This window comes from Lagopus muta, chromosome 1 (assembly GCF_023343835.1).
Source record: "Lagopus muta isolate bLagMut1 chromosome 1, bLagMut1 primary, whole genome shotgun sequence".
Taxonomy (NCBI): domain Eukaryota; kingdom Metazoa; phylum Chordata; class Aves; order Galliformes; family Phasianidae; genus Lagopus; species Lagopus muta.
Window position 1 is genome coordinate 103,948,284 of NC_064433.1, and position 14,372 is coordinate 103,962,655.

The window sequence follows — 14,372 nt, forward strand, 5'->3', positions numbered from 1 at the left end:
AAAGTTAGTTAGTTCTTCTTTTAAGCATACAAAGGAAAATACTGCAAGCCTGGAATCCAGCTGGGTTTCCTGTTGACTGAAATACCTGTAGACTAAATGGAGAGTGCAAACAGGTACTGATTAACTCCTGGAGGCTTTTGTCATGGATATACAACCAGGGAGGAATCAGAAGATGTAAAAAACCTGTTAGAAAGTCCCAAGTACCATAGATCCAACCTAAAAGCTCTTGCAGAGCCTCTGACTCCTCATAGTCAGCTGTTTCCACTCAAAATCAGACATTCTTCCAAGTTCACCTCCATTCATCTATGCTCAGTGCAGCCTTTTGTTTCCTGTGCAGTATTATCAGGTCTGTCCTTACACTGTTTCTGCTTCCATTGCCTCTACACCTGCTGCAGCCTTTCAGTGCTCAAAGAACTCCAGAGCAAGAATCAAAAGCAACATTTTCTCCTTACTTGCATAAGCTGTCCTACTAAAACATGAATCTCATAAATAAAGAAATGAGGAATTGATCTCATGCCTATTTTCATGTTTGCAGAGCAGTGTGCACCCCTTTCTTTTTGTGAGTTAAAAATAGACCCATACCTATTACTATGCTATACCATAGCATTGTTAAAAGTTTCCCAATTTCTAACAAATGGGACTCCTAAGAGAGTTGCCATTTAGATAAAATCATACCAAAAGGATTCACAACTTACTTTTTCTTTATATAAACTAATATCACATTGGAAATATTTCAGGACTGTGTCAAGCCCTGAATGTATATCAGTGTATTTACCTTTGAAAAAACAAGCACTTCATAATTGGACCACCCAACTCTGAATTATTGCTGTGTTTTCAAGAGTTTGAAAGTGACAAACAGAGTGGTACAACTGCTTCGAGTTAACCATGACCTGCAGGTTATATTTGCAATAATCGTGAAGTTTCTCTGTACAGGAAGACACTTGGAAAATTAATGTTTTCATCAAGATGAATTTTCATTTCTTAGTACAAGACTATACTCATGCTAAACGTTTTTAAAGCTGACTAAATATGGAAGGTTATCCAAAGTCTAATTTACATGAACTGTACTAAGATTTGTATTGGTAGCAGGTTTATGGTGCAATTTGTGTGACCAGCAGTTAGAATGGTGGCAGACTGAACTTGTTTTGCTTTTCCTTCACACACGGTGCCATCAGGGAGATGTGTCACTCCTTTTTTATCTTTCAGAGATGAAGTCTTGTGTGGTTCACAGGCTGCATACCTAATATATCCTGAGCCTATGGGAACCTGCATCTATTAGGAACCAAGAAATCCCATGCCGCAGCTGAGAAGCACTGAGTTGCTCTATGGAAAATCTTGGCTTTAACTCAGCTCATTTCAGCACCTCACGTAAAGGAAGAAGCACAGCAAAGTTGTTCTCTGTGCTTCCCTGCCTACATATAGGCAGCTTGGTGACTTTGTCCATGGAGAAGGCAAAAGTAAATCATAGAATCACAGAATCATAGAATGTCTTGGGTTGGAAGGGACTTCAAGGATCATGAATCTCCAACCCCCCCTGCCACAGGCAGGGCCACCAACCTCCATATCTAATACTAGACCAGGCTCTCTAGGGTCCCATCCAACCTGGCCTTGAACACCTCCAGGGACAGGGCATCCACAACCTCTCTGGGCAGCCTGTGCAGCACCTCACCACAAGCAAAAGCAAAACCTGCAACTTGGCTAGCAGAGACAGCAGCTGGAGCTGAGCACTTCAGATCCCATCCCTAAGCAGTTGGTTTCCCATAGCTCTTACATATAGAGTATATATGCGCAATTGTTCTGTGATAGTGTAATTTGTATTTTTACCACTTGTAAAACTCCGTTTTCCAACAGTTCATTCAGTCATACAACATTCTTTCAGGCTTAAACAAAACACAGAAATCTTCATTCAGAAGCGAGTCACTGGTTTGTTCACATTTCAGCACTGATATAAACAAGGACTTGTTTGGAACCTGTCCGGCAAGAAAGCATTTAAATAGCTGACTTGCATCAACCCCAAAGCCTGCAGATTGCTGCAGGTGCGAGCACACTGCACTCACGGGCTGATGGAGCTCAGCCTGCAGCAACGATGGAAAAATCACAAGTCCTAAATTACCCTCTGCAGTACTGCCATATTTTCTGACTTATTGCCAAGAAAAAGGGGAACAGATAAATACTACCTCATGGTTTGGGGGCATCTTGATTCTGAATTTTTATCATGGCAGGTTACTCACTCAAATGTTCCCTAGCATGGTCTTTGTCATGCACAATATAATTTGGACTAGCATCAGTACCTAGCTTAATTTCAGATACAAACTGACCCTGATCACACTGTCAGAGCATATGAGCAATGTGACGCCATGGACTGACCCAGGCAAATCCTGGGTGGGCTCTGACAGCATTCGTAATACTTTGCACCTTTTTTTTCAGGCCCTCCCTGCATGCAAGGGCACTGCAGGACAAGACCCTCAAGCTAAATTTGGCCATACTTATTGTTAAATTTCACTTAAGTATGTGGAGTCCCAGGTTGCTATATTGACATTCCTGTATTTGACTGAGATATTTTTTACTATTATTGTAAAAATTGCCATGGTGAACTTCAGGAGAAATTCTGTATGACAAGATATGCTCATTCCAGAGATTTACAAGTCTGATTTCCTTATTCTTTACATGTCATCCATCGCTGATATGAAAAGGCTTTTGAAAACAAAATGTACTTCAGATAGGCATAATTATACTATACTCTTGTGTTCTCTCATATGTAAATGAAGCTTAAATTCAAGGTACTACATTTTAACACCATGCACCACAAGAAGGGTTTCACAGCAGTTTAGTTTAAATTAAAACATGGAGTTTCTTAATTAATGGAATAGGAGGAAGACTAACAACATCAACACAGTGACCTCCTGCTGTTTCCTTTGATATCAAATTCAATTTATTTGATGATGCCTCCAAGTCATTGCACACTCTTGATTTTTGTATCAGCTGCACAGAGCTTTGTTATAGAAGCTGCAAGGCAAAGAGCAAGCTGAAGACTTTGGTGGGAGCATGGGAAAAACTGGAGCTTTTGGTACTCAGAGAAACAGTGTCAGATAAACCCATTGCTAACATATTTCTGTGAAAGTCAGCAAATAGTTTCAGTGCTCCCTGTTTACTTATTCAGACGCTTTTCCATATGTATATGTGAAATATTTCTGAAGACAAACATTGCTCGATATTTTTCAAGCACAAACTTAACCTTAGGAAAGCTTAGCTATGAAAGCCTCCTTCCTGATCCTTGAAAGGTGAAGTACGTTCATTCTCTATGGTTAGAAGACTACATGGATGCAGCAACACCCCTGAACATTAGCCAGTATCTGCAGCATTTGTCCGCAGGTACAGAAGTCACAGCGTTATTAGATGATCCTGAACTCTGTTACGCTGAAGGAGCTGTGTCCTGAAGTGTAACAGGCACCCTTGCTGGACTGAGTGCATTATCTCACGTCTTCAAACTAAAAGAGGAGAGATTTAGATTGGATATAAGGAAGAAGTTTTTTACCATAAGGATGGTAAGGCAGTGGAACAGGTTGCCCAGAGAAGCGGTGGATGCCCCATCCTCAGAGACACTCAATGTCAGGCTGGACGGGGCTTTGAGCACCTGATGGAACTGTGGGTGTCCCTGTTCATTGCAGGGGAGTTGGTCCAGGTGGCCTTTAAGGGTTCCTTTCTAGCTCAAACAATTCTATGATTGTGTAATTTCATTACTGCAGAGGTGGCAGTGTGCAAAGAAGGGCCTCGTCGGTCTGAACTTGGGCTGGGATTTAAATACTGCAAAAAACATGGCTCATAAATCCTTCATGAACAAAAGTTAATACATTAACTCCTCAAAAAATATAATAAAACAAGTTGTTTTAAATAAGTATCCCTGTAATATCTGAAACCCAAATATTAGAAATGCACATACTCGTCCAAAAAAACCACCCAAACCCCAAAATGATATTTTAAAGCATAGAAAAATACTGAGGAGACAATGAGCAATAACAACATAACGTTTTTAACATAAGTTATTAGTGCCAAGTCAGTGTTTCTCCCACAGTCTGGCTGAAATCAGCATTCAATCATTGGCTTCCAAATGTCTGCTGATGGTAAATGGAGCTATCCTGCTTTTAACTTGACCAGAACCGAATTTACATGTTGCTCTTGTGCAGCAAACTTGTGAGTTTACCTGCTTCTTCGTTTACCACCACAATGCTGAGCAGAGCTGTAATTTCTTCATTCCTTTGCTCAAGGACTTCAGATCTCTTCAGAAAGACAAGTGAGAGTAATTAATATGGCTCGCACGTGCAGGTGAGGCATAAGGAGAACTCAAGCACCCCTGGTGACAGTCCCATGCTTTGGGGAGAAGTGCTTGGCAGGCTGCCACCAGCAGCTGCTCCAGGAGAGGCATCACAAGGTGAGGCAACCTTCAGGGTCACAAATGTTCCCCTTGCAGGGCCATGTTTTGCTTCTGTATTGCATTTTCCAGCCCTGTCTCTGCCACATCCTCCCCTGGAACAGCAGCAGAGCGTGGGAGCTCAGCCTCAGTGCTAAGCCCCATGAAGGAGGCACCTCTTGGCCCTGGGGTCAGGCACAGGGGCCTGTGAGGGGCTGAAGAATTCCCACTGATAACACGCATTACTACAATATTTTCAAGTGATGCAGACAACCAAGGACAATACCACCAGGGTAATTCCAAATTTCTGTGTTTTCATGGATTTAAATCAATTTTTAATTATTTTCAGCAGCTTGTTATTACAGCTTTTGCAACCCAAAGGCAGACTGCTGCCTTTAATTCATTAGTAATTTCAGCAGTTAATCAGAAAAATGTCATTACCTAGAAGGACTACAGCTCAAAATAAAGCACGCTGGAGTTAAATTTAAATTAAAGCATGGATAGAAATGAATGCAGCCTTTGATCCCTGTTCCATCCAGACTGCAACCTGATGGGCACAGCTGGACAGGAGAGAAGCAATGAGGAAAGTGCAGTCTCGCCTCTTTCAAAGGGCATTGACAACTCATTAAGCCCCCAAGCTGAGCAAATTAAAAAAAAAAATTATTCACCGTGTTGCTTCAGAGCTCTTCTAATGCCTTCTGCAATGGGCACTTCTTGCCAGTTTTATTTTTAAGAGAGGCTGATTTTCAAGGTTTTGACTGAAAAACATGTGCCATTAACATCTGTTTAAACTTCACAGTGGCCAAACCTGCATTTCTGTTAGCCGAGTGGGAGCCGTGAGCCCAAAGGCATATACTTCTATCTATCCGTCTGCCTGTGTGTTCCTTCAGACAGACCCAGCACTCTGCTTGTGCCTGGTCCCACAGAATAAAGATAACCCTGGGTAGCACCTGCAGGGCAGCAGGCAACAAGGTGACAGTGCATTTAGCACAGTCAGTCCCTGACAACCCTCCCCATGCCATGAGGAACACTGGCAGTGCTTTGTGTCCCTTTCTGTGCGTCCTGAGGCCAGGACAGGGCAGCTCGGGAGCCAGACCATAAACAGCGTAGTTCTGAGCAGTATAAGCCGCTCTTGCTGTTCATCTAAGCCACTCGATGGTCTCCTGCTTCTCATGCCCTCCTTACCTTGTGAATCCTCCTGCCGAAGACACCCTGCTGCTGTTTCAACAGGGTTGTGCTTTTCCTCTGTGCTCAGGTGCAGCCAGAGGGTTCTGATCAATGGCTCCATGTCCAGGCGGAGGCTGGTCTTAAGTGGTGCCTCAAAGCAGTCAGTCTTGGGCCCAGTGTTCTTCACTATCTTTATCAACAACAAGGGCAGTACAATTGAGTTCACCCTCAGCAAGTTTGCTGACGACACCAAGCTGAGTAGCGCAGCTGATACAATAGAAGAGAGGGATGCCATCCAGAGGTACCTGGACAGGTAGGAGTAGGAGTAGGCACACGAGAACCTAATGAAATTCAACAAGGCCAAATGCAAAATGCTGCACTTAGATTGGAGCAACACAGATATGTGTACAGACTGGGAAAAGAAAGAACTTATTGAGAGCATTGAGACATAAAGACTCAGGCATTGTGATGAACAAAAAGCTGGACACAAGCCAGCAGTGTCTGCCTGCTGCTTCAAAGGCCAACAGTAGTCTGGCCTGCATCTGAAGAAGGGTGGGCAGGGAGAGGAAGGGAATTGTGTCCCCCTGCTCTGCCCTTGTGAAGCCCTATCTGGAGTGCTGTGTCCAGGCCTGGGGCCCCCAGCTCAGAAAAGACGCAGAGATGTTGGAGCAGGGTTCAGAGGAGGGCATGAAGATGTTCAGAGGGCTGGAGCATCTCTCCTGTGGAGACAGGCTGAGAGAGCTGGGCTTTTTCAGACTGGAGAAGAGAAGGCTCCTGGGAAACATCACTGCAGCCTTATAGTACTTAAAGAGAGCTTCTAAACAGGAGGAAGATGGACTTTTTACACAGCGACAGGACAAGGGCAAATGGTTTTAAACTAGAAGAGGAATAATGTAGATGTGATATAAGGGGGATATTCTTTCCTCAGAGGGCAGTGAGGCGCTGGCACAGCTGCCCAGAGAAGCTGTGGTGCCCCATCCCTGGAGGCTCTCAACGCCGGGTTGGATGGGGCCCTGGGCAGCCTGAGCTGGTGGGGGCAGCCCTGCCCACGGCAGGGATTGGGGCCAGGTGGGCTTTGAGGCCCCTTCCAGCCCAAACCATTCTGTGATTCTGTGGTTTCCAGCACCTTCTGGGGTGGCCATTGTTCCCATTGCCTTGTTTCAGTTGACTACACAGGGAATACACTCAGGAATTCTTGAACTGTCTGTTCAAAACATATAATAGGTTCCTTACTATATAGCAAATATATTTGCAAAGCCTCTTAACATAGTTATATCTTTAAATAATGATATAATATAGTCATTCCTCAACTGGAAAGCTGTGTGGCTGTGCGCTGCTCCCAGTGGCGGTGTGTAGCTGGCTACCGGCTTCCCACAGTGGAACCACACTGCTGCAGCCACAGGGAAGACACATTAGAGGCTTCTGTACAAGGAAGGATGGCAGAAGCACCACAGAGGCAGTGGGTCTGCTGCCCTCATTCTGCTTCCCTACTGCCTAAGGGCTGAGATCCTGTTCAGATTGGGAAGGCTGGATGAATAGGAGAGCCTTCAAACTGTAATTCACTGCTGTTGGGAAGGTAAAATTGTCATGTTTCTCGGCTCTGCCTTAAATGAGGAAGTTTTACCAGCACCGCGATGTCAGTGAAAGCTGGTGTGAAAGCAGAGCACGGCTCATCAGCACCTGTGCCAGCCGCAATCCTATTAGCGGTGCAGCGGAAGGGACTGGAGAGCTACAGCTCCGCATTAAGAGCGGCGCTGAGGCAGAAGCGTGGTGTAAAATTGCTTTGACATTTTTTAACGAGGAAGAGAAGAGCTTAAGAACAGGAGGCACAGCGTGCACCAGCAGCCCTCTAGCGGGAAAGCAGCAAAGCTTTGGTTTCGGTCAGCACAGCTGCGTGTGTTCCGGAGGCTCTACTAACGCGGCTCATGCAGGCTCAAGGAGAAAAGGGGTCCTTGGTTACTTTCTTATACCACTGAATCGTAGAATCGTTAAGGTCGGAAAAGACCTCTAACCGCCAACCCGACTCCACCATGCCCGCTAGCTATGTCAATAGTAGCATAAAAACTGTGAGACGTGGGTTATTCCAATGAATTAGCGGCTTTATCAGAGCACCCTGACTAGCGGCGAGCCCCAGCCGGGAGGCTCCTTTCAGCATGCATCGCCGTCCGGCTCGCCTGGGGCTGCGGACACCCCACTGCAGCGCTCGGCGGGGTCAGCACGCCTGCTGGATTCAATTACCGCGGGCTCGAGCCGAGCCCTGGCCCCCGTCCCCCCTCCTCCTCCCGCTCGCAGCGCGGCGCTCCCGGCGGCAGCGTGAGGAGAAGCGGGGTGGAGAGGAGGCGGCGCCGGCTCCGACGAGGGGCGGCAGCCCGGGCCCCCCGCCGCCAGCACCGCTCCGCCCCTCGCCGCCGGCGCTCTCCGCCGAGCAACTTTCCGCCCTGCGGCCGCTCGCCCCGTTCGAGCGGGGCGAGGCGTGGGGAAAGAGCGGCGCCGGGGCCGGGCATGCCGGCGGCGGCGGGCGACGGGCTCCTGAGCGAGCCGCCGGGGGTGGCGGGCAGCGGCGGCGGCGGCGAGGCGCGGCGGGCGGCGGCGGGCCCCGAGGGGAGCTTCCTGGCCGCCTGGCTGAGCGCGGCGGCGGCGGCCCCGCGGGAGAGGCTCCGCGACTTCCAGCACACCAAGCGCGTCGGCAACTACCTGATCGGCAGGAAGCTGGGAGAGGGCTCCTTCGCCAAGGTCCGCGAGGGGCTGCATGTGCTCACCGGAGAGAAGGTATCGGGACGGGAAGGACCGGCCGGGGCGGGAGGGCGGCCGCTCGGTGGCGCCCCGGGGGTTGTGGGAGTCCCGGCGGTACAGGGAGCCGTCCCGGGCTGGGGCTGCGCGACCTACGCCTTGCGGGGGTACTCGCCTGTGTCCCCCTTTGCAAGGTTTGTGCTTGTGAGAAAGCGCTGTTTGAAACAGCACGATACACAGTGTCCTACCGCCGACCTGCGACGTGTGAGAGGTGTGTTTTTGGTGGCACGGTACGTAGACTTCTACCACTGATCCACCGATCAGTGGCAGAGTGACAGAGTGCAGACACTCCTCGCTCATTGAATGACAGGATGTGCTGCGTGTGTCTTTGGCGGTGTTACGGTTCGGTGAGCAGAAGTTGCTGATAGTGCTGCACATCACAAGGTGCCCTCACGCGTGTTGTGTTGTTTCATCTAGTAAAGAAAATGCACCGAGGAGCTCTGCTTCTCGTCTCCTATCTGCAGTCCTGTAGTGGAGTGTTCCACCCATCAGTCAGGCTCTGTCACGACGAGATGAAGAGCAGCGGGCGCTTGGCTGTGCACTGAGCACGGCAAGGCATGCTGGAGAGCCCTGCTGCAGGGCTGTCCCGCTCGCGTTGAAGCTGGCGGGCAGAGCTCTGTTTAACATTGGGCACCCCGCTGCTGCCGGGTGAGCTGAGAACAGCAGAATCTCCTCTGGCTCCAGCAGCGCTGCACGTACGCTATTGTTAGGGTTGCATCTCTATAGGGTTCATGCAGTTCTAGGCTTGTTTTTTTTTTTCTTTTTTTTCTCTCCTTCTTCCAATAAGTTTGTCACAGAGTGAAATTTTGAGTAGAGCTCTGAATTTCCTCACGACAGAAATGATTGCTGTCATATCGGAATGCAAAAAAGATTTTTTTTGTTGTTCTTCTCTTCTGTTACCAAGCGTGTGCTTCTCCTTGGTAACAGATACATCCAATGATCCTTCTGTTGATAAAAGGCACATGCACATACACGTCCTTCCCACCTCCACTTTTTGGGTTGCTACATTTATCTCTGTCTGTGAAGAGGCAAAAATAAAAAGCCCAGCCACACGCCCCTCTATCTCAGCTGCCAGGGCTCTTGCTTTATTTATTTATTTTTTTCCCCCAATGTCTTGAATAAGACATGTTATGACAAAGTGACAAGAAGAAGCTCTAGGAGAATCTAGAGGAATGGGCTGCCCAGAGAGGTGGTGTGGTCACTGTCCCTGGAGGTGTTCAAGAGCCGTGTGGATGTGGCACTGAGGCACGTGGACAGTTGGTGGGGATGGGTGACGGTTGGACTGGGTGATCTTTGAGGTCTTTTCCAATTTTAATGATTCTGTGATCTCCCTTCCTTCCTGCTGAGCCTTGGTGTCCCTATTTGTGGCCATCTGTGGCAGTCTCTGAGTGCTGTCTGACCTTACCTTCTGTCATAGGATCAAATCAGGCTCTTGCTGTTGACTTCAGTGGGTGAAAGATCAGTTGCATAGTTTTAAACTCACTAATTAAGGGTCCATCCTACCAGAATATCCACCTATTTCGTTTCAGGTATTTATGGATAAGCAATCTGAATTAGTGGATGGAGATAAGGGCACTTAATGACTTTCTTCAGGTGAGGTCCTATCTCAGCGCGGTTCCTCTCTCTGACTGGAGGGGGAATGCTTTCCATCCCACACATGGTCTCACCTGAGGATCTCACCCCATCCAGAGAGCTGGTGGACATTCAGCTCTTCAGGGCATGTTCCTCAGCCATGCTCTTGTGTGGCCTCCAGCCAGAGGAGGCTGAGGCGTGCTCAAACTGGATCTGCCTCACAGCTGCTGGTAGCTCTGCCTACACTGAACCCACCACAGGCGACTGAGCTCTGGCTGTAACATGAGGAAGAGAAGGAAAACATCTGCTTCCTTGGACTCCTTTCCCTGGGAGTGTGTTTGGGAGGAGGCTGAGGCTGGCAAGTGTGGAAATTGAATGAGGAGAGAAGGAAAGAGGCAGCATGCGAGCCAGGATTGGCAACACTGAGGGACAGAAGGAGGTTCTGTGGGAAGAGGACATTTTCATAGAATCGTTTGAATTGGTAAGGACCCTTAAAGTCCATCTGGTCCAACACCTGCAATGAGCAGGGACACCCACAGCTCCATCAGGTGCTCAGAGTCCCATCCAGCCTGGCATTGAGTGTCTCCACAGGTGGGGGGCATCCACCACCTCTCTGGGCAACCTGTTCCACTGCCTTACCACCCTTACTGTAAAAAACTTCTTCCTTATATCCAATCTACATCTCCTCTTTTTTCGTTTGAACATGTTCTTCCATGAGAAATGTTATTGCCATGGCAAAGTCCTTCCACAAGAGCAAGCCAAGTGCTGGAGAATTAGGAACCATTTGGTACTCCAGTGTCAGAGCCCAGGTGAGCAGTGTTGGGCACAGACCTCCCAAGAACAGCTAACAGAGTCAGGTTGATGCTAACAGAGTTACCCAAGGCATGAGTAAGCAGCTGTGTGTGACAGCCACGCTTGGCCATCTCTCCATGCCCACCTCCATCCCTCAACCCCAGGAGTGACATCGCACTCATCTGGAGTTCGAGGAGAGTGTTGCCCTGTAATGGAATGGCATTGGCCTGCATTCAGCAGGGTGAGGGGCAAAGATTGGCTGGGCTTAATCTTTGGGTATGTTAATTTGCGGGGAAAGTTAATCTGCAGGAGTGTGCACTTAAAGTGTTTGCAAGTGGGGCACAGTGAAGCAAGATGAGGAAACAAAGCCCTCTCCTGCAGACGGCTCACTGGATTGCTGTAGTCACTGCAGTTTTCTAGGCTGATGCTTTATGAGCCTATTATTCCAGGATTAGTGCCTGCATGTACTTTGAGATAAAAAATAATTGACATCTGATTTCTGTCTTGTAAAGCCGTTGTTGAGCAAGGGCGCTGCCTAAGTTTCAATAAAATTGCGGTAGTAGTGTGAAGTAGGGGTCTTACTGCTAATGCCTGGTAGCTGTTTTGGCACAGTCCAAGCTGTTACCGTCACCAGAATATCTGATTTCAGCGAGGGTGCCCAAGCAGGTTTTGATTTGCAGCAGACTTTAGTGACTGTGGAGGAGTTAATGCGCATTATTGTTTCAGAAAATTGTGTATTTAGAAATGAAATCTGTGGATTAATGAGTCCCCAGCCAGGCTCAGATCCATTGCACTGACACAATGCATTGTACAGAATCAAGGCAATTGCAGAGTGAATGCCAAAAATCTGCCATTACCTCACCCTGAAACGGCTAGAAGCTGAAGAGGTCTTCAAAAGAGCACAAGATGCTGTGTGCTGTGGGCCAGGCGCTAGTTGCTTTACCAGCTGCTCCAAGGGCAGCTGGATGGGCTGTGCACATTGAGTGCAGTGCGTGGGACTGGAACCAACAGCTCCTGAGCACGAGAGGGTGAGCTAAGGTGAGGCTTTGAACCTTCACTATGAATGTCTGTAGCACTGGATTTGAAATCAAATCTTTTGCAGCACTTCTCGGGGTTTGTATTACCAGCATGTCAGGCATGTTATTATTGTCTGGGCTGGAGAAATGTTTGGTAATGCCTGATGCAATTAAGTGTATTTTAGCTGAGCACAGGAGAATGTTGAACAGATTATTCTTTCCATTGCTTTTGAATAAAAATATCACAGCCTATAATCTAACATTTTTGGGTAGAAGGCTGATTTGTTAGATCAGCGCAGGCAGTCTTTATTGCCAGTCCTAAGGAAACAGTTTCTCTCTGAAGAGCGAGCCAATTTAGATTTAAATTGTGGCTATGAAACCCTGCTGGGATAGCTGCATTGTTATCCCACTAACTTGTGGAGCCTCTGCCCAGGATACTCCCAGTTTGTTCCAACCCTTGCGCTTGAGGCTCAGCATGGCCTGTCACCGGGCAGCAGAAAGCAGCCATTGCAAGATAATGTTTTCTGTAGTTCTAAACAGCTGAAATTACATTCCTATCAGTGCAGCAGGGGTAGCATCATGCTTTGTTGGTAGGCTGACCAGATTGTACCATCTGCTGTGGACCCCGATGAAATGACTCCATAACCCTCAATAATTCCGTGTGGCACTGCAGGATGGCCCTATATTGAGGGGAGAGAATGGTGTGAGCTGAAGTCTTCATAAGCAAACTTGACCTGAGATTGCTTTTACCTTACTTTGAAGTATAATCTTTGTCTCTACAAAGAGAGAGATGGAGGTAAATTGAGTCATTTGATTTCTCATCTGCTGAAAAATGTGTTTATCAGTTTCTCTAGTGCTATTGTTACACTCCAAAAGGGCCATTTTTAGTTACAGTTAGTTGAGTAGTTTTCTGTAACAATGTTAGTGGGAAGCAGCTGCTAAAAATACAGTTTACCAGCTTTTATGAAGGTGAAGCAATTAATATTGAAAGTGGCCTTTTCACAAAAGAGTTTGCTTTCTGAATGCATTTCTGTATTAAAAATACTTTAATTTCTTTTTCTTTCTTTCTTTTTTTTTTTTTTTTTTTTTAAAGACTCGTGGAAGTGCTACGTGGGCAGCGCAAGCACCCTGTAGAGAGCTAGCAACACCCATTGCAAACCCCAGGGAGGGAACAGGGGAGGTGATCTGAAAGCACACCTGGGCAGCGGTCTCACAGGCTCTCTGTCCCCTGCTGGTGGCACGTTGGTGGCATGTAGTTTTGTGAAATGCATTCAGAGCATCACTGGCACGTTTCTGTTTGAACATCATGCGTTCATCAGTGGGTGTGAGGCTTGGAGGAGCTGCACCTTTGTTTTGGGAGCTCTAGATACCTCCAGGGAGGCAAAATGAGATGCACTGGTGGTCTGGCAGGTTGTGTGACTGCCCTGCATCAGCCAGCGTGGTTGTCTTCTGAAATCCGGCCTGTGGCTGAGAAAACTGTTAGACAGCTTTTACCTTGGTCTCAACATCTCATTTCTAATCTGCTGCTCGTGTCAAAGGGTGGTTGTTGAGTTGCTTCTGGATGTACCACTGGAAGCAAAGGCTGGAGCGATGTGTTTTGCACCATTTCCATCTTCCAGCAGCTTTCCCTAGAATAGTCACCAACCATTCAGGAGAATATAGGCAGGTGGACGTAGAGAAGCATGGACAAAGTAGTGCTGGTGGATAACAACAGATGTTACAGTGCCATATTTCCCCATGCTGTGTCAACTTGGCCTTGAGTAAATTTGCTGTTCTCTTCTTGTGTTCCACCATGGACTTGAGAGAATGGAGGCTTGACTTGGTGGCTAGATGCCTTTGGGCATGTTGGCAGATGAGATTTTTGCCTCCTTTCTGCCCTCAATGACTGTGCCACCCCTGTGGCATTCCTCTTCTCCGTTTGGGAAACAAATGTGGTGTGGGATTCCCACTGAGGACTTCTGCATCAGGATTCTCCGCTGTCAGACTTGTCTGTGCCCAAGAGTCAAAGCTGCCCTATAGTATTGCTGGCTTGGGAACAGAAAATTGTGATTTATGCTCACACATAGTCCTAGGATCTTAACCTTTGATTTGAGTTTTCAGGTCTTTGTGTGCATGCGGGTTGCTTTAGAACATCTTACCAAGCAGATGGGCCAAGAAGTTATTTCTTAGTAAACAAAAGCCAAGTTTCTGGTGTCATCACTGGTCTTCCAGTTCCACGCTTTCCTTTTGTCTGCTCCAAAAACTGTAAGGTTGCAGGCTGCTTCTCCTTCCGTGATACTTGTATATCAGTTTCTTTGACGTGTTTGTGCTCTCACTGTAAGTATTGAATGAGTAGTTCTCTTCATAGCCATTTCTCTACACATTTTTTAATTTTATCTATCTCCCAAAGAAAAGCTTGTTTAGAGAAAGTACTTACCATGAATTTGCGTGGTGGCTTTCTTCAGGGGTGCTTTTCATTTTTATTAACAGCTGCCAACCGTTACACCTGGGTGATGTGTTATGATGCTGCTTGTAATTGTAGGCACCAAGGAAATGAAATGAGGGTGTTCCTGCAGCCTTAATTTTGACATTCCTGTGCTTTTAAGTGTTTGCTTTCACAGCTTTGACACTATTCTTTTCACACAGGC

General features: G+C 47.3%; 1 protein-coding gene across 3 annotated transcripts in view; it reads left to right on the top strand.

Annotated features, from left to right (window-relative positions):
* Positions 1–7,957: 7,957 nt before the first annotated feature.
* HUNK (hormonally up-regulated Neu-associated kinase) overlaps positions 7,958–14,372 on the top strand; it is a 57,973-nt gene continuing 51,558 nt past the window's right edge. The window contains exon 1 of one of the 3 annotated variants that reach the window (XM_048934153.1): positions 7,958–8,344. In XM_048934153.1, the coding sequence (XP_048790110.1) occupies positions 8,078–8,344 (267 nt within the window). In that variant the 5' untranslated portion in view covers positions 7,958–8,077. Of the gene's footprint in view, positions 8,345–11,743; positions 11,768–14,372 lie in introns of those variants that run through there. The other 2 variants (XM_048934152.1, XM_048934154.1) reach the window with 2 other exon arrangements.